The sequence below is a fragment of the Schistocerca nitens genome, chromosome 8, assembly GCF_023898315.1.
Source record: "Schistocerca nitens isolate TAMUIC-IGC-003100 chromosome 8, iqSchNite1.1, whole genome shotgun sequence".
NCBI classification, from domain to species: Eukaryota; Metazoa; Arthropoda; class Insecta; order Orthoptera; family Acrididae; genus Schistocerca; species Schistocerca nitens.
In genome coordinates this window covers 483,397,944-483,422,273 of record NC_064621.1, presented here as the reverse complement: position 1 = coordinate 483,422,273, position 24,330 = coordinate 483,397,944, and the positions used below count along the sequence as shown (strand labels likewise).

Here is a 24,330-nt window from a genome sequence, read left to right as displayed (position 1 = left end):
TTAGAATGGTGACATACCAAAGTATTATCTAAAATATTGTGTGTACATGCACGTAATGTTATATGTGTGAAGACACATATTCAGTTGGTAACCAATTAATGGTATAGGACAATGAACAATCTGGGTGGTGCATATCAGCATCAGATTTGAAGTTAGTGAGCAGATTCTTAATATTATACATTTCTCACAACTACGTGATTTGTGGAGGGGGGGGGCAGCTATCTACGTTGCTACTTCTGTATCATTCTCTCATTCGATCCAGACTGTATTACATGTGTGTATTTTACAAATATTTAACCAGTAGCTATTTGAGAAAGTAGTGAAGTTCCGATTCCGGTGCATACACACTTAATTGGGAGCAGTGGAAAGTATTCCAGCCACTGCACTATTCATTGGAGAACGTGAGGCAGACCTTCAAATAAGGAATAACATTCTAAAGGAGCGGTTCCTAGTGGAGAAACTATACTGTAGAAGCCGCCCAATACGTCAGATACTCTGATATTCCATTCGCCTCCAAATAATTGGGGCAAACCAACCAATAATTTCATTTTAGCATATAATGAACTTGCAATTATGAACAGCGAAATTGCTAACACACACACACACACACACACACACACACACACAGTGGCTTATTTTCTCATATGACTACTTCATTCTCAGGGATTCCATCCCATTCCACACAACATATGGAAAGGTTGTCTTTTTATATTTTAACAAAACGTGAGAAACAAAAGTGAAAGAACATAAATACAATGTAATTTACATGTATACAGACGACTTAAAGACTGACGACGAAAATAAAATAGGATGTGCCATTTTTAATCTTCAGTTTCACATACAACAAAAATTTCACTTACCCACAAACACGTCGAATGACATGACTGAAACTAACGCATTCTTAAAAGAGATATAGAGCAGCATGAAGTACTCATCCTTTGTAATCCTGTCAGACTACAAAAGGGTCTGTTACAAGCTCTAGCAAGGATTAAATTTTCGAATAACATTGACAACATCTGCTGAAGATTCGACCTATTTATGATGAATTGTTAAGAATACAAAAGCGATTTACACTTATGTGGATTAAAGCTCATTGGTGATTTAATGGAAATTAGAAAGTAGACGACATGACTGAGTAAGCTGTACATGCAGGAACCCCTCAAGAGGGAAAGCTTCTTTTTATGGAATGTCAACATAACATTCGCAAATGAACGCTCGATACCTAGCAAATCGAATGGTGAAAGAGCTCGTGGCGTGTGGTTTCGGATTGCAGCCGGTAGTACCTACGCGCTTGCCAGACATCTTCAGATGCCGTTCAGACAGTTTTCGCAGTTCACATTAACTTCTGGATGGTTGAAATATCGTACAGGGTATCTTTTTAAAATACTAAACAAGGACTGATTGATACCATTGTGTCCTCCCATTTTAAATACTATTCCTAAATTCGGCCATGTCGATTATACTTGTTCGATCCACAAAAAAATTCTTGAACTGAAAGCACTGTCCAGATGTTAACTTTGGGACTTATGTTTGAAAATATTGGGAGGGAGAGTAGGAGACGAGAATAATAGTTTATTATTATTTGGTGTAAGCAACTTAATCATGTTTTGCAGAAAGGTAAGTTTTACACCATCAAAATCTACAGCGCTCTTGTATTTTAGCAGCTGTCTGACGAATTATGCGCTCGCATGGCAGTTTTCAGGGTTCCTGAGACAGCAGTTGTGCTCCTCGGTTTTGCGATGTAACAGACAATTTGCCGAGAAACTTGAAACATCGAACATCGAGAAAAGTGAGTATAAGAACTACTGTGCCTCCTTTGTTTCATCTACCGTATGTGGTCGAGCAGTTAGCGTATTTCATCCACAGCAAGAACTTGTAGGCCTACGTATTCTTCACAGGTATTCCTAAAGATTGGCACTGCATCCATTCCGCTTCTCGTGAAGACAGTTGGCAAGCAGAACAGATTTTGATCTCTAAAATGACGTTAAGTGTGCTAATCGCATACTTCCCCCAATACCGCCCCACAATCTACTCTGCCGAAACCTTGGTCCAACGATGTAGTAGTGTTGGCTGGTAGTCATGTGTGCTAGAGAACGCTATCGCCATGAACCTTTTTAATTCGTGGTTAACAGATACATCAGTATCACAGATCATATAATTACGTTTAACGAGCTTCATAGAAAAAATGCAAACGACAAATGAAGTTACACATCGAAACTGAGGGAATTCAATGTTCATTTTTCAGCTACACTAGCTAATAGTTGCAGATACTTCTTCCCCTCTTAACATAATTACATTCATTACGCCAGTTGTGACAGTTTTTTACTTTGTGGGTTGAAGACAGTAAATAGCTTGTAGTTTACCAATGGAGGTTACGATACATGAATTAAGGCCGTTGTGTGTTCGTTCTATTATACAGTTGGTGGAGTTTACCATTGGCGCTAATAAGATTAAAATTGCCACCTAAAATTTCCCACAAGTCAATGTTTAGGACTGTTACAGGATTCATGAATAATTAAAGACACAGTTAAATGCTTGTTTCTTTTATTATGTGAGCATGAGCACTTATATTCAATACACTATATTATTTATTTTAAATTTGACATGTTGATATCAAACTATTTTTCACATGCTTATTCTTGATGTGACACGGTACATAGAAGAGACAGAGATTATGTGAACTTGTTGAGCTGTAACTTTACTAAGTTTATGGACAATTAACTTTATACATTATTGTACTAAACATGCCTCTGTAAAGCCGTAAGGTTCCATTTCTTCGTAATTATAAAAAAAGGAAAAAGTGTAGTCAACTATTTTTTTCTCATCCTGAAGGTCTTTATGCGTTTGTGAGCATGCCAGTTGTCTATAATGTATGAACCTAGACATCTCTCTCTCTTTGTGTGTGTGTGTGTGTGTGTGTGTGTGTGTGTGTGTGTGTGTGTGTGTGTGTGCACGCCCAGAATGAGTGAGGGGGCACAGTGGTTAGCACACTGGACTCGTACAAGATTCAAACCTGCGTTCAGCCATCCTGATTTAGGTTTTCCGCGATTTTCCTAAATTGCTTTAGGCAAGTGCCAGGATCATTCCTTTGAAAGGCCACGGCCAACTTCATTCCCCATCCTGCCCTAATCCTATGGGATCAATAATTTGCTGCTTAGTCCCCTCCCCCAAATCAATCAACCAACCAATGTGTGTGTGTGTGTGTGTGTGTGTGTGTGTGTGTGTGTGTGTGTGTTTGTACTCCAATAGAAATGGTGTGTGTGTGTGTGTGTGTGTGTGTGTGTGTGTGTGTGTGTGTGTGTTGTTTGTACTCCAATAGAGATGATGACTTTTGCAAGCCTTATTGAAGTCACGTTAATGCATCTCTAACAAACTGCCATTTACAATCAACAATCTTGTACCAATTATGAGAGGAGGGTCATCAACAATAATAATTCACACCGAAAGAACATTTATGGAATGCAGACGCAAGTACACATGAAGTTGAACTGCCTCTCTCGGCCAAAGTTCTCCTGTTTATACGTACATAGTGTGTTCTAGAAAGTACAATATTCCATAAATACGCAAGTCTCAGAATCACAAATGTTAAACGATAAATAATTGCCATAGATGTGAATTAGACTGGTGACTGAAACGTCGCTGGCCAGCAGTCGTAAACACTACACCATGGTAGACAATCACAGCACATTGCAGTATGTATAAATTTAATCTACAGCTTTGCAGGGAACAGGTGTGTGGCGTTATTGAAAGGTCTTGTTGAAAATTATTGAAATCTATAAGAAAACTGCCTGGCCTTGTTCTTGTTAGAACCAGATTTCACATCACAAAACCAACAACAGAGAATTCTCACTATCCCATTGCATTATGTAATTTCTTTGTGTTTAGAAGATATGTAAAGTATAAAGGTGACACTACAATTCAGGTTTCCTTCAGATTGACAAGAGTGCACTGATTACCCATGAAAGACCGTACGAGCAGTAGCTCAGCTGATGGAGCATTTACCCACAAAGGGCTGAGATCCGGGTTCAAATCCCAGTCCACCACACAGCTTTAATCAGCCAGGAAGTTTCATATTGTTGCACACTCTTCTGCCACATTAACTCTTTCCAGATTGCAACTTTCAGATGCATGCTTCTGGAAGGAAAATATTGGCTGTTACCACACTGATAGGTTTTGTTATATTTTATGTGATCTGCAGTCACATGTGTTTGGATGTGTGGAAACTGCAGCCCCTGGGTTAGCAGTAGTGTCTAGAGCATCCTTTGGGGATAAAAACCAGAACTTGGATACATATGAATGTAAGTCCACCTACTTTGCACAGCTGCAGTCAAAAACCAAAATAAATTTGGTATATGTGGTTGCTCCATTTTTATTGGGATAAGGCAAATTTCAAATTCATTTATCCTGTTGGAGTCTAGTGGCTGAAAGTAATGGAATACAGGATGCACAGAATTGGAAACCAAAATATCTAAACCATACCCCATCCCAAGCCACATGCCGAACTGCAATTCTGATGATGAGCATCCATCCAGCACCACGCATGGGGCTGGTATCCCGGCCCATTGTGTTTGAAGGCTTGCTGATTGGAAATCAATGACAGACGCTAGCCGGCACAGCTCTGGCTGCTGGCAGTGCTAGTACCACTGCAGAAACGTGGCCACCGTGCCGACCTATCGATGCTTGTGTCTTCCCTTTAAAGCCAGCAGAGCAGCAGCTCAGCAGTCAGTTATGATTTCTCTGCACTACAATATTGATCTCACTACTCATCTTTGTTCTGAATTCACTATGTCTTAATATTCGACCTGGATGTGCCCACTGGACTTGTTATTCTGTCGTGCCATGTTCGTTATCTGTCTGTCTCTCTTTTGTTGTCCACCTGTTGCTCGCTGGTGGCTCACTGTTGACGCTCTGGGCCAGTCAGCCAGTCTCGCAGCATGTGGGTAGGTCCCCCAGTATTTTCCTCCCTGTGGGTGGGCATCTATGCTAGACCTCAGCCTGTGCCACCTGTTCACCTTCCCCAGCATCAGCTGAGGCGATTCGAGCTCTACAAGTCCTTTTCAGGGGATCTGGTATCCTGGCTCGGCATATTTGAAGGTCGTTCGATGATTTATAATCAATGACAGCTGCTAGGGAGCATCTGCAGGCGCTGCTGTTTCCACCATGAGCGTCCGCCACAGAGATATACATGATGTGACAGCCTATTGATGCTCACAGTTTCCCTTTGAAGCCAGCATAGCAGCAACTTGACAGTCAACTCTGATTTCTCTGTGCTACAGTATTGCTTTCACTATGTATCATTGTCTTGGTGTTTGATCTTGGTTTGCTCACTTGACTTGTCATTCTGCTGTGCCACCTCCATTGTCTGACTTTCTCTCTTGCTGTCTACCTGTTACTCTCTGGCAGCTGACTGTCGATGCTATGGCCGGTCTCCACGGGTTCTCAAGTCTTTCCAAGTTTTGTCTGCTTTTGGTCACAATATAGGGACACAGACATGTGTGCCAGTAGTGGTCTTCTTTACTCCTAAATTATTTATATCTATTAATGAGATCTTCTTCTGGGTGAATTTGTGTTGTTTCATAAATGGCATAGTGTTCGGAAGTAAAAATGAGAATAGACTCTTCATTCTGCAGTGTACTATGCATTGTTTTCAACTGAAGCAGTACCAAGCACCGTGTGTTGCTTTCCAATAAATTATCTTGTTTTCAAATGAAACACTTATACTGATGTCAGATTATGACATAGTTGTAAAACATGGTGTAAGTTTTCCAGAAAAAGATATTGTTTTCTGGAACTGAGAGTTAAGAAGGGTCTGTCCACTGATGGGAGGAATGTATGTAGCGAACTACAACAGTTTTTTCGTTGATTTTTAAACACACCAGTATTTCCAGAATAAATTAAGGGAATGTTAGTCTTCATTAGATCTAGTCCTGTCAAATTGTGGATGTCTTCCCATATGCAGCATTGCAGTCATGCCATGTTAGCAATTGAGGATAAAATATTATTGTCCAAAAGTTTGGATGAAATGTTCTACCAAACACCTCATTCTGTGTGAAAGTGTCACATTTTCAGAACAAATATTTCACTCTGCAGCAGTGTGTGAGCTTACATGAAACTTCCTGGCAGATTAAAACTGTGCACTGGATCGAAGCTCAAACCTGGCACTTAGCTTTTAGTGGGCAAGTGCTGTACTGACTGAGCTATCAAGGCACGATTCATTACCTGTCCTCACAGCTCTGCTTCCGCCAGTCCCTTATCTTCTACCTCCCAAACTTCACTGAAGGTCTCTTGTAAAACTTGGAGGACTGGCACTCCTGGAAGAAGAGAGATGAAGTGCTGATGGAAGTAAGGCTGCGAGGATGAATTGTGAGTCATGCTTGCGTAGCTTAGCCGGAAGAGCACTTACCCACACAAGGCAAAGATCACATGTTTGAGTCCAGGTCCGGCTTATAGTTTTAATCTGCCAGAAAGTTTCATATCAGTGTACACTCCGCCACAGCATGAAAAATTCATACGGAAAATGTCTCTTAGGCTGGGGATTAGCCATGTCTCCACAATATACTTTCTTACAGGAGTGCTAGTCCTGCAAGTTTCGAGGGGGACCTCAGTGCAGTTTGGAAGGTAGTATATGAGGTAAGTAAACCTGTGAGGGCAGGTCGTGAGTCATGCTTGAGTAGCTCAGCTGTAGAGCACTTACCTGGGAAATGAAGATTATAGGTTCAAGTCCCAGTCCAGTGCGCAGTTGTAATATGCCAGAAAGTTTGTGTCACATTATTTTGTAAAAGAGTAAAAATAGTTAAGGTGCTGAAACAAACCTCATACGCTAAGGAGAGAGACATTCAGAGAATACAGTCCTCACACCAGTGAAGTCCCTAGCTTTTCTTTCTTGGAAATGTTTCCTTCAAAATAGCAACGATCTGTAGTAAATTTCATCCACCAATCTAAGATTTCGGACCTCCAGGGATAAGTGAATGATACCTTGTTATTGTGGAAGGTAGGAATTTACAAAATACCTTACTCGTGTGGTATGCCCTATATAGGACAAACAACAAGCACTGTGGAAGAATGTCGCACCGAATGTAAATGTTTGTACTCGTCTTCTGCAACCCAGCAAGTCTGCATTTGCGGAACATTGTAATTCCGATGAACATTCAATGGAGTATGACAAAACATAAGTTTTGGCCACAATAACAGCTTTTTGGAACTCAATTATAAAAGGATTCGTTGAAATATGAATCGCGGAAAATCTAAAGAATCGTGACAGTGGCTACCAGTTGGATAATGTGTGGAATCCTGTCTTCTCCAAAGACTTGCTCCAGACAAAGACTCCAGAATACTTGGATGACTGCTGCGAGTGGCAACACCAAAGACAGCTGATCCTTCTAGTTCCACTGATGACAGCGCTGCCACCGAGCGGTGTGGTCCTTCTGCCATCATTACTGATGCATGCACGGCAATACTATCAGCACACTATATAAGGCAAAATGGAGAACATCTTTGTCAGTCTTTGATGGCTCATCTGAAGGTGTCCAGTTGAAATATTGTGGAGTGAAGCGTATGACAACCAGCTGCAATCACGAAATCTTCTCGAACACCCTCTTTCTGTTAATGTTGTTTGCATAAACTGTTGAAAAGACACCTTGACAGAGAGGCAGGCAAGTTTACTTACAAAATTGCACCATATAAAGCAGTTCTTCATCTCTCCATGCCAACAGATTTCTTAAAGGCTGCATCCTAAACTGTATTTCTCCACTGCACCCACAAAAAGGCAAACATGCAGTGGAAAAACTGTACATAAAGTATGAGAAACTTCCATTTAAAGTGTCCATGGTACAGGTAACCATCTGAAGTGTGCGGACAACTGAATCTGTTAACTGTTGAAAATGCAACTACACTAGACTCTCGCTAATCCGGCCCTCAGTAGTCTGGCCTCTCTTGTTGTTGTTGTTGTTGTTGTGGTCTTCAGTCCGGAGACTGGTTTCATGCAGCTCTCCATGGTACTCTATCCTGTGCAAGCTTCTTCATCTCCCAGTACCTACTACAACCTACAACCTTCTGAATCTGCTTGGTGTATTAATCTCTTGGTCTCCCTCTACAATTTTTACCTTCCACGCTGCCCTCCAATGCTAAATTTATGATCCCTTGATGCCTCAGAACATTCCTACCAATCGATTCCTTCTTCTAGTCAAGTTGTGCCACAAACTTCTCTTCTCCCCAATCCTATTCAATATCTCCTCATTAGTTATGTGATCTACCCATCTAATCTTCAGCATTCTTCTGTAGCACCACATTTCGAAAGCTTCTATTCTCTTCTTGTCCAAACTGGTTATCGTCCATGTTTCACTTCGATACATGGCTACACTCCATACAAATACTTTCAGAAACGACTTCCTGACACTTAAATCTATACTCGATGTTAACAAATTTCTCTTCTTCAGAAATGCTTTCCTTGCCGTTGCCAGTATACATTTTATATCCTCTCTACTTCGACCATCATCAGTTATTTTGCCCCCCAAATAGCAAAACTCCTTTACTACTTTAAGTGTCTCATTTCCTAATCTAATACCCTCAGCATCACCCGACTTAATTCGACTACATTCCATTATCCTCGTTTTGCTTTTGTTGATGTCCATCTTATATCCTCCTTTCAAGGCGCTATCCATTCCGTTCAACTGCTCTTCCAAGTCCTTTGCTGTCTCTGACAGAATTACAATGTCATCGGCGAACCTCAAGGTTTTTATTTCTTCTCCATGGATTTTGATACCTACTCTGAATTCTTCTTTTGTTTCCTTCACTGCTTGCTCAATACACAGATTGAATAACATCGGGGACAGGCTACAACCCTGTCTCACTCCCTTCCCAACTGCTGCTTCCCTTTCATACCCCTCGAGTCTTATAACTGCCATCTGGTTTCTGTACGAATTGTAAATAGCCTTTTGTTCCCTGTAATTTACCCCAGCCACTTTCAGAATCTGAAAGAGAGTATTCCAGTCAACATTGTCAAAAGCTTTCTCTAAGTCTACAAATGCTAGAAACGTAGGTTTGCCTTTCCTTAATCTAGCTTCCAAGATAAGTCGTAAGGTCAGTATTGCCTCACGTGTTCCAATATTTCTACGGAATCCAAACTGATCTTCCCCGAGGTCGGCTTCTACTAGTTTTTCCATTCGTCTGTAAAGAATTCGCGTTAGTATTTTGCAGCTGTGACTTATTAAACTGATAGTTCGGTAATTTTACATCTGTCAACCCTGCTTTCTTTGAGATTGGAATTATTATATTCTTCTTGAAGTCTGAGGGTATTTCGCCTGTCTCATACATCTTGCTCACTAGATGGTAGAGTTTTGTTAGGACTGGCTCTCCCAATGCTGTCGGTAGTTCTAATGGAATGTTATCTACTCCCGGGGCCTTGTTTCGACTCAGGTCTTTCAGTGCTCTGTCAAACTCTTCACGTAGTATCATATCTCCCATTTCGTCTTCATCTACATCCTCTTCCATTTCCATAAAATTGTCCTCAACTACATCGCCCTTGTATAGACCCTCTATATACTCCTTCCACCTTCCTGCTAACCCTTCTTTGCTTAGAACTGGGTTTCCATCTGAGCACTTGATATTCATACAAGTGGTTCTCTTTTCTCCAAAGGTCTCTTTAATTTTCCTGTAGACAGTATCTATCTTACCCCTAGTGAGATAAGCCTCTACATTCTTACATTTGTCCTCTAGCCATCCCTGCTTAGCCATTTTGCACTTCCTGTCGATCTCATTTTTGAGACGTTTGTATTCCTTTTTGCCTGCTTCATTTACTGCATTTTTATATTTTCTCCTTTCATCAATTAAATTCAATATTTCTTCTGTTACCCAAGGATTTCTACTAGCGCTCGTCTTTTTACCTACTTCATCCTCTGCTGCCTTCGCTACTTCATCCCTCAAAGCTACCCATTCTTCTTCTACTGTATTTCTTTCCCCCATTCCTGTCAATTGTTCCCTTATGCTCTCCTTGAAACTCTGTACAACCTTTGGTTTAGCCAGTTTATCCTGGTCCCATCTCCTTAAATTCCCACCTTTTTGCAGTTTCTTTAGTTTTAATCTACATTTCATAACCAATAGATTGTGGTCAGATTCCACATCTGCCCCTGGAAATGTCTTAAGATTTAAAACCTGGTTCCTAAATCTCTGTCTTACCATTATATAATCTATCTGATACCTTTCAGTATCTCCAGGATTCTTCCATGTATACAACCTTCTTTTATGATTGTTGAACCAAGTGTTAGCTATGATTAAGTTATGCTCTGCACAAAATTCTACCAGGCGGCTTCCTCTTTCATTTCTTAGCCCCAATCCATATTCACCTACTATGTTTCCTTCTCTCCCTTTTCCTACTACCGAATTCCAGTCACCCATGACTATTAAATTTTCATCTCCCTTCACTATCTGAATAATTTCTTTTATTTCATCATACATTTCTTCAATTTCTTCGTCATCTGCAGAGCTAGTTGGCGTATAAACTTGTACTACTGTAGTAGGCATGGGCTTCGTGTCTATCTTGGCCACAATAATGGGTTCACTATACTGTTTGTAGTAGCTTACCTGCATTCCTATTTTTTTTATTCGTTATTAAACCTACTCCTGCATTACCCCTATTTGACTTTGTATTTATAACCCTGTATTCACCTGACCAAAAGTCTTGTTCCTCCTGCCACCGAACTTCACTAATTCCCACTATATCTAACTTTAACCTATCCATTTCCCTTTTTAAATTTTCTAACCTACCTGCCCGATTAATGGATCTGACTTCCCAGGCTCCAATCCGTAGAACGCCAGTTTTCTTTCTCCTGATAATGACGTCCTCTTGAGTAGTCCCTGCCCGGAAATCCGAAAGGGGGACTATTTTACCTCCAGAATATTTTACCCAAGAGGACGCCATCATCATTAACCATACAGTAGAGCTGCATGCCCTCGAGAAAAATTACGGCCGTAGTTTCCCCTTGCTTTCAACCGTTCACAGTACCAGCACGGCAAGGTGGTTTTGGTTAGTGTTACAAGGCCAGATCAGTCAATCATCCAGACTGTTGCCCCTGCAACTACTGAAAAGGCTGCTGCCCCTCCTCAGGAACCACACGTTTGTCTGGCCTCTCAACAGATACCCCTCCGTTGTGGTTGCACCTACGGTACGGCTATCTGTATCACTGAGGCACGCAAGCCTCCCCACCAACGGCAAGGTCCATGGTTCATGGGGGGGGGGGGGGGTCAAGCAACTTATGACATCAAAAAGAAAGATGATGTTATTCGACAGTACTCAACACAAATGGATGGTGAGTTAGGAGTGAAAGAGTGAGAATGAAGAACTGGACATAGCTGTTTATAGATGGTTCACACAACAACACAGTAAAGGAATTCCAGTCAGTGGCCCAATTATAAAGGAAAAATCAGTTGCATTTAACAAACAACTTGGTGGTAGTAACTTGTTTGCAGCGAGTGTAGGTTGGCTATCAAACTGGAAAAAACAACATGGCATATGGCAGCTGACAGTCACCGGAGAAAGTCGCTCAGCTAACAATAAGGAAGCTGATGAGTTTGTAAGCAAGATACGGAAGATAACAGAGGAAGAAGATTTAACTGCTGATGCCTTGTATAATGCTGATCAAACAAGTCTCTTACTAGATGCTTACTTCAAAAACATTAGCTGCCAAGAACGAGAAGGAAGCTCATGGTTATAAGCAACAGAAACACCGCGTAACATTAATGGTGTGTTGTAATGCAAATGAGAGTTATAAACTACCGCTTATGATGGTTGGAAAATCCCAACATCCATGTTGTTTTCAACACACTGACTGCACTCTACCAGTGCAGTATTATGCTCCGAAGAAAGCGTTGATGGACATACAAATATTCTCTCGGTGGTTCCATGAAACGTTTGTACCAGCAGTGAGAAAAGAGCTAAAGAAGAAAAAGCTTCCACTGAAAGCTACCCTTATAATTGACAATGCTCCCAGTCATCCTTCAGATGTTTCTCTAAAGTCCGATGGTTTACAAGCACTCTTTCTCCCACCCAGTGTAACAGCCCTAATTCAGCCCATGGAACAGGGAATTTTAGAATCAATTAAATGTCATTATTGACATTCACTTCTCATCTCCTTGCTGAACAAAAGTGAAAACAACTCTATTGAGACTATGCTGTAGGTGTGGAAAGCAATTAACATATGTGATGTTGTTTTCCAAGCAGCCAAAGCATGGGATAAAGTGGAGAATGCTACCATAACAAAGAGCTGGAGAAAATTGTGGCCATCCATTAATGCCAAGTGAATCCAGTAGTGAGTGACAGCGTTGAGCCAGTCAAATCGGAATTATCAATTACTTTGTACACTGACATGTTCCACAACCTTCCAGGAGGAGAAGAAATTGAGGATGATGATACTAAGTGGCTGAATGAGGAAAACTGCAATACAGACCAAACTTTAACAGATGAATAAATATTCAAAAGTGTGCAAGAAAGTAATAATGAATGTGATAAAGAAGAGGATGCAGGAGGAGAGAGCAAGATGATTTCTCAAATTGCTGGTGCTGAGGCTGCCGCGGTCTTCCTGGAATACATTTTGCAACAACCAGATACATGGAGTACTGATGTAATGGTTGTAAAGCGGTTGCGTGATAAAGAATGCCACCATCGCATGTCGTCATTGTGACAGTTAGAAATTAGGGACATGTGTCACAGTGAGTAATAAGACTATAATTATGTACAGTATTCAGTCAAGGACTAGGTTTTGCTTGGAAATCAATATATTTTTGGATGTAATAAAGTATATCCTCTATGTTTTAAAATTGTATCCTTTGGTTTAATAAAGTACCGTACAGCACTATATCCCCTATGTTTTCAGAATAAATAAAAAACAAAGAAATGAATAAAATAGATTTCAGACTCTCAATAATCCGGCACCCATATGTACCAGGATTGGCCGGATTAGCAAGAGTCTAGTGTAATGCATTTGAATCCCAATGACCACCCAACCAAAGACTGCAGTACCACACGTCAGTTTTAACCCATGATGTCGTCAACGTGGCAGATTCCGCTTAATATGCATTTTGCCCTCTAAGAAGCACATGGAACCTGGCTTTCTTGTTCTTTCTATCTTCCCTAAACTTCATCAGTGTTTCACTTTGCACATGTTTTCTTCCTTGTGTCAATGTCCTTTTAAGTTTCAAATTCCTTCCTGTTGGGTTCTTGTGTATGAAGTTATGTATATTGGTTTTCTGCCTGTCTGTAAGCTGTGTAGTTGGCTGCGGGTCAATATCAATTTCTGTGAGGTCACTTTACCACTACTGTCCAATGTATTTTTGATTGTTGGGTTTAAGTGTAGACAGTGGCATCACACATCATATGCATGAACACACATGAAAAATATGACAACTATTTAATTGTAGAGATAACGTGAAACTAACGGAATAAGTAGAGGCATTAGGGGGTTTTGCTTTGGGGACAAACTAAAAATGCAACAATCCTAATAATAAACAAATAACAAGACAAATACTAAGGTATAAATCTACCAAAAAAGACCTCAGCAATCGACTAAACCATAATTAACAAAAGACCTGTTAAAAATGGGTATCGGAAATAAAACTATATATATATATATATATACATACCAAACGAAAGCGCTGGCACGTCGATAGACACACAAACATACACACAAAATTAAAGCTTTCGCAACAAACTGTTGCCTCATCAGGAAAGAGGGAAGGAGAGGGAAAGACGAAAGGATGTGGGTTTTAGGGAGATGGTAATTCCAATCCCGGGAGCGGAAAGACTTACCTTGGGGGGAAAAAAGGACAGGTATACACTCGCACACACACATATGAAATATGTCTGCTTGTGCCTGTATATGTGTGGATGGATATGTGTGTGTGTGTGTGTGTGTGTGTGTGTGTGTGTGTGTGTGTGTGTGTGTGTGTGTGCGAGCGGTGTATACCTGTCCTTTTTTCCCCCTAAGGTAAGTCGTTCCGCTCCCGGGATTGGAATGACTCCTTACCCTCTCCCTTAAAACCCACATCCTTTCGTCTTTCCCTCTCCTTCCCTCTTTCCTGATGAGGCAACAGTTTGTTGCGAAAGCTTGAATTTTGTGTGTGTGTTTGTGTTTGTTTGTGTGTCTATCGACCTGCCAGCGCTTTCGTTCGGTAAGTCACATCATCTTTGTTTTTAGATATAATCTCAAACAAAGTCCATGATACCACAAACCCACATACAACTCCAAAAACCCTACCAATACTTTCACTTGAACTAAAAAGCTTGAAACAAAGCACTCAGTACCAACAAACCACAAATAGCAGACCTAACTGTTCTTGAAACATAACAAGACGAAAATATCCACAACATACTTCATGACCAACACTATAAACTATTAAATATGAAATTCAGCTACCAACCAAAACCATAAAATCATGAAAAAACTGCTTCAACATCAATTTGTTTATGCACACCTCAAAGAAAATTATGTATGTTAACAAACACAATACTTTTCATACAATTGAGCAAAAAACCATAAAACTTTACTTATCGCACAAAGTCAGCTGACAGATTATATAGGCTGGTCCAAAACACACACACACACACACACACACACACACACACACACACACACACACACGTATACACTAAAAATCCAAAATAACCAGCTAATACCCTTCCCCAGCACAATACCTATACAAAGATATAAATAACAAATACTAATATCATTCACATCTTTGGAAGATAAATAAAATGCAACACACACTAACACAAGCCTAATTTCCTGCATCACCACAGAAAACCACCTCCCTAACACAATACTCTGAACCACGTTAGACAATTCTCTCCCCAACCACCCACATAAATTTAACTAACAACCTTTGGCCAAGATAGTAAATGTCAGGCCAACTCTTCCTCTGAAAATACCCATGAAGATGAGACTGTAGGTTAGAAGAGCACCTCTTTGTTCTCCCTGCAACATACTTCACAGCCTCTCAATACATCCTCTGTAGTATGGGTGTAAGCCCCTGTTGCATAATCTTTAAAAAGCCACATCAATACTCAGCCCCTGGAACAGCAGCCCCCACACCCAGGTATCCACAACACCACTGCCCCTTCCATACTTCCCAAGTGCAGACTCGTCAATTTCAACAAATACCTGTGCACACCCCAGAAACCCACTAAACCTCATGACAAAAAGAAAACCAATCTAAACCAGACATATCATGGAAACAAAACTAAATTGACAAATGATAACACCAATAGAAAGTTAGCAAAACAGTGTCTTATACAACTATCATAGAGATCTCAAACCAGGAACCCTTCCTAATCACCCTCCAAATACTGTCACTCTGGTACTGCAACATGTACTCATCCCTGGTTCAAGAAGCAGCGACTTCCGTTAACTTCACAAATTCCTTGGACTGCTGACACCTCAAAGACACTGCCAAGAGGCCATAGAACTAGAAAAATTTAATCATAGCAGCGATGTCCTCACGCATAGCAGCAACTAATGAACAACTAATAAATTTAGCCTTAGGATCCACACCTAGCATAAAACAACATACAAACAAAATTAAATTTCTAACCATTTACAATACGATGAACTAACAATTCCAAAACCGAAAAAAAAAACAGTGGCTAATAACTAACAACATTGAAAGAACTCATTGACGAGCCAAAAACTACAAATTCCCAGAACACCGGGTACCACACAGCACTCCAACATGCTCTCTGCAAAAACAATCCATTTCAAAGATACCAATAATGTTGTACAACGTAACAGTTATATCAAGGGGTCAAAGGAGATGGGGTGATACCACACCGTGTGGTTGATCCATGTCATAATTGAAAGGATGGCATCAGAGACAATAGGAGTTACTGTCGGACAGCTGTATTTGTAAACCATAATTCTCGCTTGTGTGTATTTTCTACAATTTCGTTGGGTTCATGTATTAGGTGCCTCTTCCAAGGTCAGTACATGAAGCATTTGCCAACTACTAAATGAACTTAGTGACATATGAACAAATCAAAGGATATATTAATAATCTTCCCAGACCTTTTGTCATTTTTGGACTTCAGAACTTGCCTACTGTGCTTTGAGGCACGTCAGCAGTCTGCCCAAATGACTGAGTTGGTGGGTCACATCAATTTCAGAATGTATTACCCAACAAACCAAACCATATGTCTGCAGGTAGCAGAAATGACTTGACCACATAACTAAGTAAGTGAGCCAAATTCCAGTCTAGAGTGGTGTGCATTGCTGCCATAGGGAAGCTTGGAAAGTGAGTATGGAGAGTGTCTTTGGGAGCAGTGTGTGCTTGCAGTTAACATCATTAAGTGTATTGATAGTGAAGAGAAGAAAGAAATTACAATTCAATAGGAAAAGCTGATGGAATGTGTAGCAAGAATATTAAAACTGAGTAAGTCTGTGGTGTGCAATTTGCAGCAGAACAGTCATGATACTGAGATGACTGGAAATACAGTGTCTACCCCAAAGAAGAAACAGCGAAGTTAATGCAGTATATATCCCATTGATGATATACACAAATGTTTGTCAAGCAGAGATTTCTAAAAGAAGAAGAAAAATGAAAATAAACAAGGTGATACTGTTTCATAAAAAAGTGCCAGAATTGAAGCAGCCTTATTGAGATTAAAATTGGATTCATGCATATAGCACAGTGAATAAATGCTGGCAGATTGATAGTGTCCAAGGAGTGTTGTCAAACCCAAGTTCTGATCTACATTGAATCTTTGTGCTATGCGGTACATAACGTGTAGTGTGTGGCAGTGCCCAGTTTGTAACAATACTGATGTGTATGCTATTACTGCCTACCCTGTTTCTCAGGTGTAAACACACCTGATGATTCTTCAGTTTGCTTCGCCAGGTAGTATGTGCATTTTAGAGCAGCACATGTTAAGCACTTAGGTAGTCTCATATAATGGTTCCTCATTATTAATATTTTTCACTACTCTTCTCCTTGATGATACTGCTGGGTAGGAAGTGGATGAAAATCCGGCCATCCTGATTTAGGTTTTCCGCGATTTCCTGAAATTGCTTCAGGCAAATGCCGGGATGATTCCATAGAAAGGGCACAACAGACTTCCTTCCCGATCCTTTCCTAATCCAATGGAACCGATGACCTCGCCATTGGCTCCCTCCGCCCAAATCAACTAACCAGTAAATTGTCGTCAAGTTGAGCTGTTTGAATACAAAACCAGCATCCATAAAGTTGAGCTGTGTTTGAATACAAAAACAGCATCCGCAATATGTTGTCTGTCATTACCATACCACTAAGACTTATGTACCAGGTGAAGCGAGAGACACAGTGGCTAAGACACTGGACCCACACTTTAGAGGAGTGTGGTTTAAATTTGCATCCAGCAGTTGTGATTTAGGTTTATTTCTGTAATTTCCTCAAATAGTTTGGAGGGAATGCTGAAAGGTCACAGTTGATCTCATTGCCTGTCTAGTGTCTTCATTGTTGGCTACTTATTATTATTTGATGTTGTTGTCCCATCAAAACTCAATAGCTAATAACACACTAGTGATTATTTTGAAGTGACATCTATACAAAAGCACAGTAGCATTGCATCAGCTCAAAAAATCGCAGACCATCTTTGGAGAAGCTGCCCAGCTGTTTCCTGAAAATGTGGAACCCAATTAAAATTATTTCTGGCGGAAGCTCTAAATCATTGGTATCTGTAATATTAATGCAGGAGTCTCATAACACCATTTAAAGACACAACATGCACACTCATTGATATTTCATAAGCAGTATCAAGGCAACAATGAGCAGCTTTCCTCCACTGATGATCTGCTATGTAGGGGGGCCGTTGTGACTTCAGTTCTACTAACCTTCAATTGTTTAATGCTCCTATCATCATATGAACTCTGAATTTTCCACTATCAGAGGTGCAGAGTTTGGCTCTGTAGCGTAATCTTACATTGTATTGCTGTTTCAGCCGCCACCAACTGCCCCCCCCCCCCCCCCCCCCCATCCCATCCTCACAGTCAAATGATGAATAATACTTATCATTTTATTAAATCTGGATGTCATCTTTAACGAAATTGATGCTGAATGAAATTTCGTTAAAGAATAATAAATTTTGCGTTTAAGTTAATTTTCTTTACCTTTATCTTACTTTCTTTGCGTGCGAACTTTGTTGTAGAACCACTCTCTTATTTTCGTGTGGTAATAAAAAATTTTACTTTCTTAAGAATTACGTACATTTAAAGAAAAAATATTTACGTGAACTCATATGAACTGGTTAAGAACATTTAGTTGAGAATTGAGTCCTTTAAATCATTCGGCCTTGGCATACACTTTCCAGATGCAGTGGGTTTTTTTGTTAAATATTTTTACTGAATTTTATCCCGGCACTAGCCATAGAACACAAGATTATCTCTATCAGCAGAAAATGTTTTAATTATTGCCAAGCCGATCTTTATCACTGATCAAACCTACTTTACTATGCATTTGAGTTATTTTAAAGAACCGAACTGTTTAAATTTCAATGTTAACTAACATTAACTATCCGCCTACGAATGCACAAACGTATAATTAATTCAAATTTTATCAGCCACAGGATCACTGAAAAGGAAAACAATTTCTTAATTCACTATTGATTTTTATGCATCTGTTCCCGATTTACGGGTTTGATAATTTTTTAAATGTGCCGCCTCTTCAGATCTGCGATTGTTGGTCGCGGCACAGCCCAGCAACACCGCTAAAAAATGCTGAAAAATTCTTAAAGAAATTTTATAGATGACGTGGGCAAGCTAATTTACATAAATAATTCACACTTCTGATAAATACTGATATATTTAGCTCAAACAACAATTCAACTCACATTAATTCGTAACGCATCGTCTAATGGCGGCTAAGTCCAGACAGAGACAAAAGAAGTCTACACATTCGTTAAAAGCTTCTTCACACTGTCCTACCTCGATAACTTCTGAACAGAGAAGACCAAAGAATACATAATGCTTAGTGCTTATATAGCGTTTGCCGACTATTAACATTTCTTTGTAAATTGACGATATTATTCTCTTCTGGCAAATTTTTATATCTCTGATACCGCAAATACTGACACATTTTACAATCACATAATAAATACAGAAAAATTCCTATCCTAAATACAGAGAAATATTACAACAAAAAATATAATGAGAATAACTAATGTATTTTATACCACATTCAGTAATATTTTTGTTCAATAATTACGATATATACAACTTGCCCAGAGCGGCGTATATGGTACAAATACACTCTTGTTGTTTAATAACGTGAAAATGCCAGGGAACGTTACATTGCCCCCTGGCAGCATTTGGCAAAGAGTTTTTACACTTTGACACAATGGTGCCAGTAACGTTCTTTACACTTCTGTATGTTTTACGGAATGGCTCTTCTATTTAGTCCCAGGGTTATATAAGTTCATGGCTCCCCCATTTGGGCGTAGGCAAACAGGAAACCTGGGCAAAACTGTGCCGGAGCCCAGCCATCCCAGTTGGTTTATAGTCACTATTGTCTTTTTAACAGTTATTCATTTGAATTAAATTAGCAGTTTGTCACAAACGGGGTTATACAATTACACAATATCACAGTCACATACAGTTCAACGGAAGGTTTTTTGTGTGTGATACTATTATTCTTGTGATACACTACAAGGTCACTTGTCCTAGGATATATCACTCACGGACATACATAGTAAATGTTCAATGTTTATCGAAATGAAGTCATTGACATGTTATTCAGTTTATGTGAACATTTCAAAAAAGTCAATAATGTTGTATTTGGTGAGCGGTGCGGAGTGATTGTTGGGCGGCGCTCGGCGCGGCGCGCTGACTCCGTGTAGGTCACCGCCCCCGGCGTTGACAGCTACGGCGCGGAGGGGCGTGGCTGCTGGTCTGCTACGGGCTGCTGCGGTCGCTGCATAGCTGATGTAGCCGGATGCGCGTTGGATATCAGCTCGCCCGTGCGACGTCTTCTTGCAGTGCTCCAGGAAACATGGAACAAGTTCACAAACAGTGTACTATCCTTATAGGCATTTTTCCTGCTGTGGGAAAGAACGTACACAGTTAGTGGCAGTTATTACTCAGTAGGCCTTCACTAGTCTGGTTTGCACAATGTATCATTGTCACAGTAACACGTTTTATGGGCACACAATATTCTTCACCATGTCATGACTTGTCATTAGTCACACGCAAGTTTTCACCTTAGGACAAAATCAAAATGTATTTCTGTAGTCAATGCGCTTTCCTAGCGTCCCTTGACACACAAAGAGTTAAAGTTTGACACTAAGTTGATCCACCGTCCGTTTTCGGCTCACTGTTCGTGTCGTGCTAGTTCCTTGTCCACTTGCACACACGGCGATGATACAGTTTTTTATTACTTATACACAACTACTCCGTGACGTATTGCTGCAGGTTTAACAGTCACTGTCTGTCTCTGCCGCACAATACTGCACTTTTGTTAAAGTTCCTTTATTTTTATTTACAATGTCCGCTGCTCAATTTTGTTTGTAACAGCACATTTGTAACTCTTTACCAAGGTGTGAGATTTGCGTACATGGTAACAAATATTCAAAATTCGGTATTAGTTTGCCCAAAGTCATCTATATTCGTGTTCGATTAGATTTTATTTGTGCATTCCAGCCGGATTCAGGCATATTGTTCAATAACTGCTTTGTACTCATGTCACACTTTACTATCAACGTCCTACGTAACTACAGTGTAGTCTCTGTAGGCAAAAATTGACTTGGACTGTATCTGGCTAGCTCCTTTTAACTGATTGAATATGCACATGCTTCAATTGAAGCTTCTTTGTGCGTAACTTTGCGTTACATAAATTTGCAACAAGTTTGCCTCCCGTGGTGCCCTCGGGTCACTATTGGGTGCATTATTTTCTCTGATAATATTGGTGAGATAATAAAGTTCTCAGGGCCTCATATTACTGATATTATTCTGGGTTCGAGTCTGTCAATCTGACAGCTACACATATATACATACATACACATAATAGAAAAGATTGTGCCAAGAAATATTTCAAATTTGACACACATATTGGAAATTATGTAGTACACTAACTAATTCTTACTAAAATGTTCTTCTTGACTGAACTTTGTCACAGCTTAACACTACAAATAATTGCACTAATCAGATTATCTGTGCAAACATTTAGAGCATGGTTTAGATAACACAAATTAAAAGAGTACATAACATAAATATCCATACACATGAGAAAATCAATCATATACTTATAACTAAACACTTCTACACTAGTACACACACTATTAATGTTCATTATTTACAAAAGAGTGGTGTCCACATAGGACTATTAGTCTTTTACTGTAGGAATGCTTTTACATCCTTACGCGGATACAGTCCCCGTACTCTCCCTGAGTGGGGATCTGCTAAGAGATAGCTACACTCATGTGGCACACTTACTACTCTAAAAGGTCCATTGTACACCAATTGCCACTTGCTATTCTGTTTCAAGGATGCCGAGGACTTAGGATGATTGCGTAAGAGTACCAAGTCCCCAACACTAAATTTTTGGTTATTCGTCACATGTCGATTATATTTTTCTTTCCTTTTCTGAGCGCACCTGGTAAGGTTGCACCCTGCTTTTCTTATCTTCTCTTCCTTAGGCTCAGGAATGACTGGGACCTTAGGCAAAGGTGCCAGCCACTCATTCAAAACTCTATTATTATTCATTAATATCTCGTTTGGTGGATACCTCGTAGAAGCATGCGGAGTTGCGTTGTGAATTTCTACAAACTTAGGTAACAGATCTGGCCATCTTGTGTGTTTATATGCAATGTATAACCTGAAAAATTTATTTAACTCTCCAAATGTTCTCTCTACTAAACTTGCTTGTGGGTGAAAGCGGGAAATTAGTATGTGCTTTATATCTTGTTCATGTAAATAGTTTTTCCAGGTATGGCCTGTAAAATAGGAAGCATTATCCGATATTATCGCTTCAGGCTTACCTACTTGTGTAAAATATTCTTTCCCTAACCATTTAACTATTCCACGAGCAGTGGCTGATTTAAGGCAGTATATTTTTAAATATTTTGAGAAAAGGTCATACACCGCTAAAATGTACTTCAATCCACCCCTGGCTCGTGGGTAGGGTCCTGCTATGTCTATAGATACTAACTGAAGTGGTCGATGAGGCACTATAGGATGCAGTTCAAACCTTGTGGACTTATTTTGAGACTTAGCTTTTTGGCACAGAGGACAAGTCCTGATAATGGTGCGAGTCTGCTGGCTTATCCCCTTAAAATAACAGAATCTGGATAAAATCCTTATTGTTTTACCTATCCCAGGGTGACCCCATGCCAAATGCGTGTACCACACTACAGCTGGGATAGCCTGTTGTATACACACGACTCCATGGTCATTTGACACACCTGTTTTATAATATAGGATATTATCTACTATTTTGAAATTCTGAACACTTTTAAGATTGGTTCCTTCTTTAATTTTGTTAATGATATCTCGCCAAGTCGGATCAGTTTCCTGCAATATAGACATATTCTTACACATATGTAAAAAGTCCCTCCTATGTACCTTATCTTGTACTAAGAGTATTCGATATTCCTCAGATTGTTCCAAAATATTTGACATTGAGGATTGCCCTAGTGGAAGCCTCGACAAAGCGTCTGCTACAACATTATCTTGTCCTTTTAGGTACATGATTTTAATTTTATATTCCTGTAATGCTAACCTCCATCTTAGCAAGCGGGTATGGTATAATTTGCAAGTCATTAGATAGCTCAAAGCCTGGTGGTCACTGAATACTTTGACTTCTTTACCATAGATGTAATAGTTAAATTTCTTTACCGCCCAAACCACTGCAAGAGCCTCTAATTCGGTAGCAGAATATGCTCTCTCGCAGCTGTTTAGTGTGCGGCTGGCAAACCCGATTACATTGATTGTTGTGGGGTCGTTGCTCCTGTCCCACTGAAATAAACACGCGCCCAGACCGTATGAACACGAATCTGTCGCTATACAAAAATCTTTTGTCATGTCTGGGTGTCGCAGTATGTTTGCGTTCACCAAGGCATTTTTGATAGCGTCAAATGCGCGCTGACATTCTTCTATCCACACCCAGTGCGTATTTTTACGCAACAGGCTCAATAAAGATTCGTTATTCATTAATTGGTTTGGAACAAACCGTCTAAAAAAAGATTCTAGACCTATAAATGCTTTGAGTTGTTTCTTAGTTCTCGGACTAGGAAACCCACGAATTGCATCAAGTTTTTTGCTGTCAGGTTTGATGCCTTGTGGTGTTATTATGTGACCTAGAAATTTAATCTGATTACGTCCAAATTTGGATTTATCAAGATTCGCTGTTACTCCCGCTTGCTTAAATCTTTCTAAGACTTTACTCAGTAGTTCTACGTGCTCCTCCCAGGTGGCAGTGGCAATCACCAGATCGTCTACATACACTGTTACCCTTTGCAGCAAATCCGGACCCAAAACCGCGTCGAGGGCTGTTATGAAAACTCCTGCACTTACATTTAGGCCGAAAGGTAGTACCCTAAATTGGTAGCTCCTTCCCCCAAATATAAATGCAGTATATTTCCTCGACTCGGGTGTAAGCAGGATTTGCCAGAATGAACTACTCATATCAATAGATGTCAAATATTGCACTCCATGGAATTTTTGAATTTGCTCATCAAGGTTTTCCGGATGAGTCCTGACAGGTACAATAATTTCATTTATGTCTCTTGCATCTAATACTAACCGTACCTGTCCGTCTGCTTTTGCTACCGCCACCAAAGGACTACTATAAGGGGACAAAGACGGTTCTATTATTCCCCACTCAATCAGTTTTCTGATTTCTTTTGCTACTATTTCCTTCTTGGACCAAGGAATGGAGTATGAGGCTCGACAGTAAGTTTTGTGAGGCTTTACCTCGATCTTGTACTGATATCCCTTAACAATTCCTGGTCGTTCTGAAAATACCTCTGCATAATTAAATAATAACTGTACCAAATCCTGCTGTTGCATAGAATTCAAATTTTCGGACTGTGATACTTTGTTTACTAATGCGTCCATATTTGCTTTTGATTGATCACATTGTACGTCAGGATAATAGAGATTCTGTCCTAGACAATGATTGTCTAAATGTAGTATCGACTGATTCCTACATTTTATGTTAATAGCGTTACAATTAGGTACAGGTACCTCTTCAGATCTGAGCATGGACAATTCTATTCTCCTACCAGCATTCATCAAACTTAATTTTCCCCGAGAAAGGTCGATTATTGCGTCCCTTTCTCTCAAAAAATCTACCCCCAAAATGCAGGCTACCTTTAAACCCTTT

At 40.0% G+C, this 24,330-nt stretch overlaps 1 protein-coding gene across 1 annotated transcript in view; it reads left to right on the top strand.

The window, feature by feature from the left end:
* The first annotated feature begins 1,257 nt into the window (after positions 1 to 1,257).
* LOC126199201 (single-stranded DNA-binding protein, mitochondrial) overlaps positions 1,258 to 24,330 on the top strand; it is a 48,125-nt gene continuing 25,052 nt past the window's right edge. Inside the window, exons 1-2 of the mRNA XM_049935980.1 lie at positions 1,258 to 1,617; positions 1,696 to 1,789. Coding sequence (XP_049791937.1) covers positions 1,603 to 1,617; positions 1,696 to 1,789 — 109 coding nt within the window. The 5' untranslated portion in view covers positions 1,258 to 1,602. The remainder of the gene's footprint in view (positions 1,618 to 1,695; positions 1,790 to 24,330) is intronic.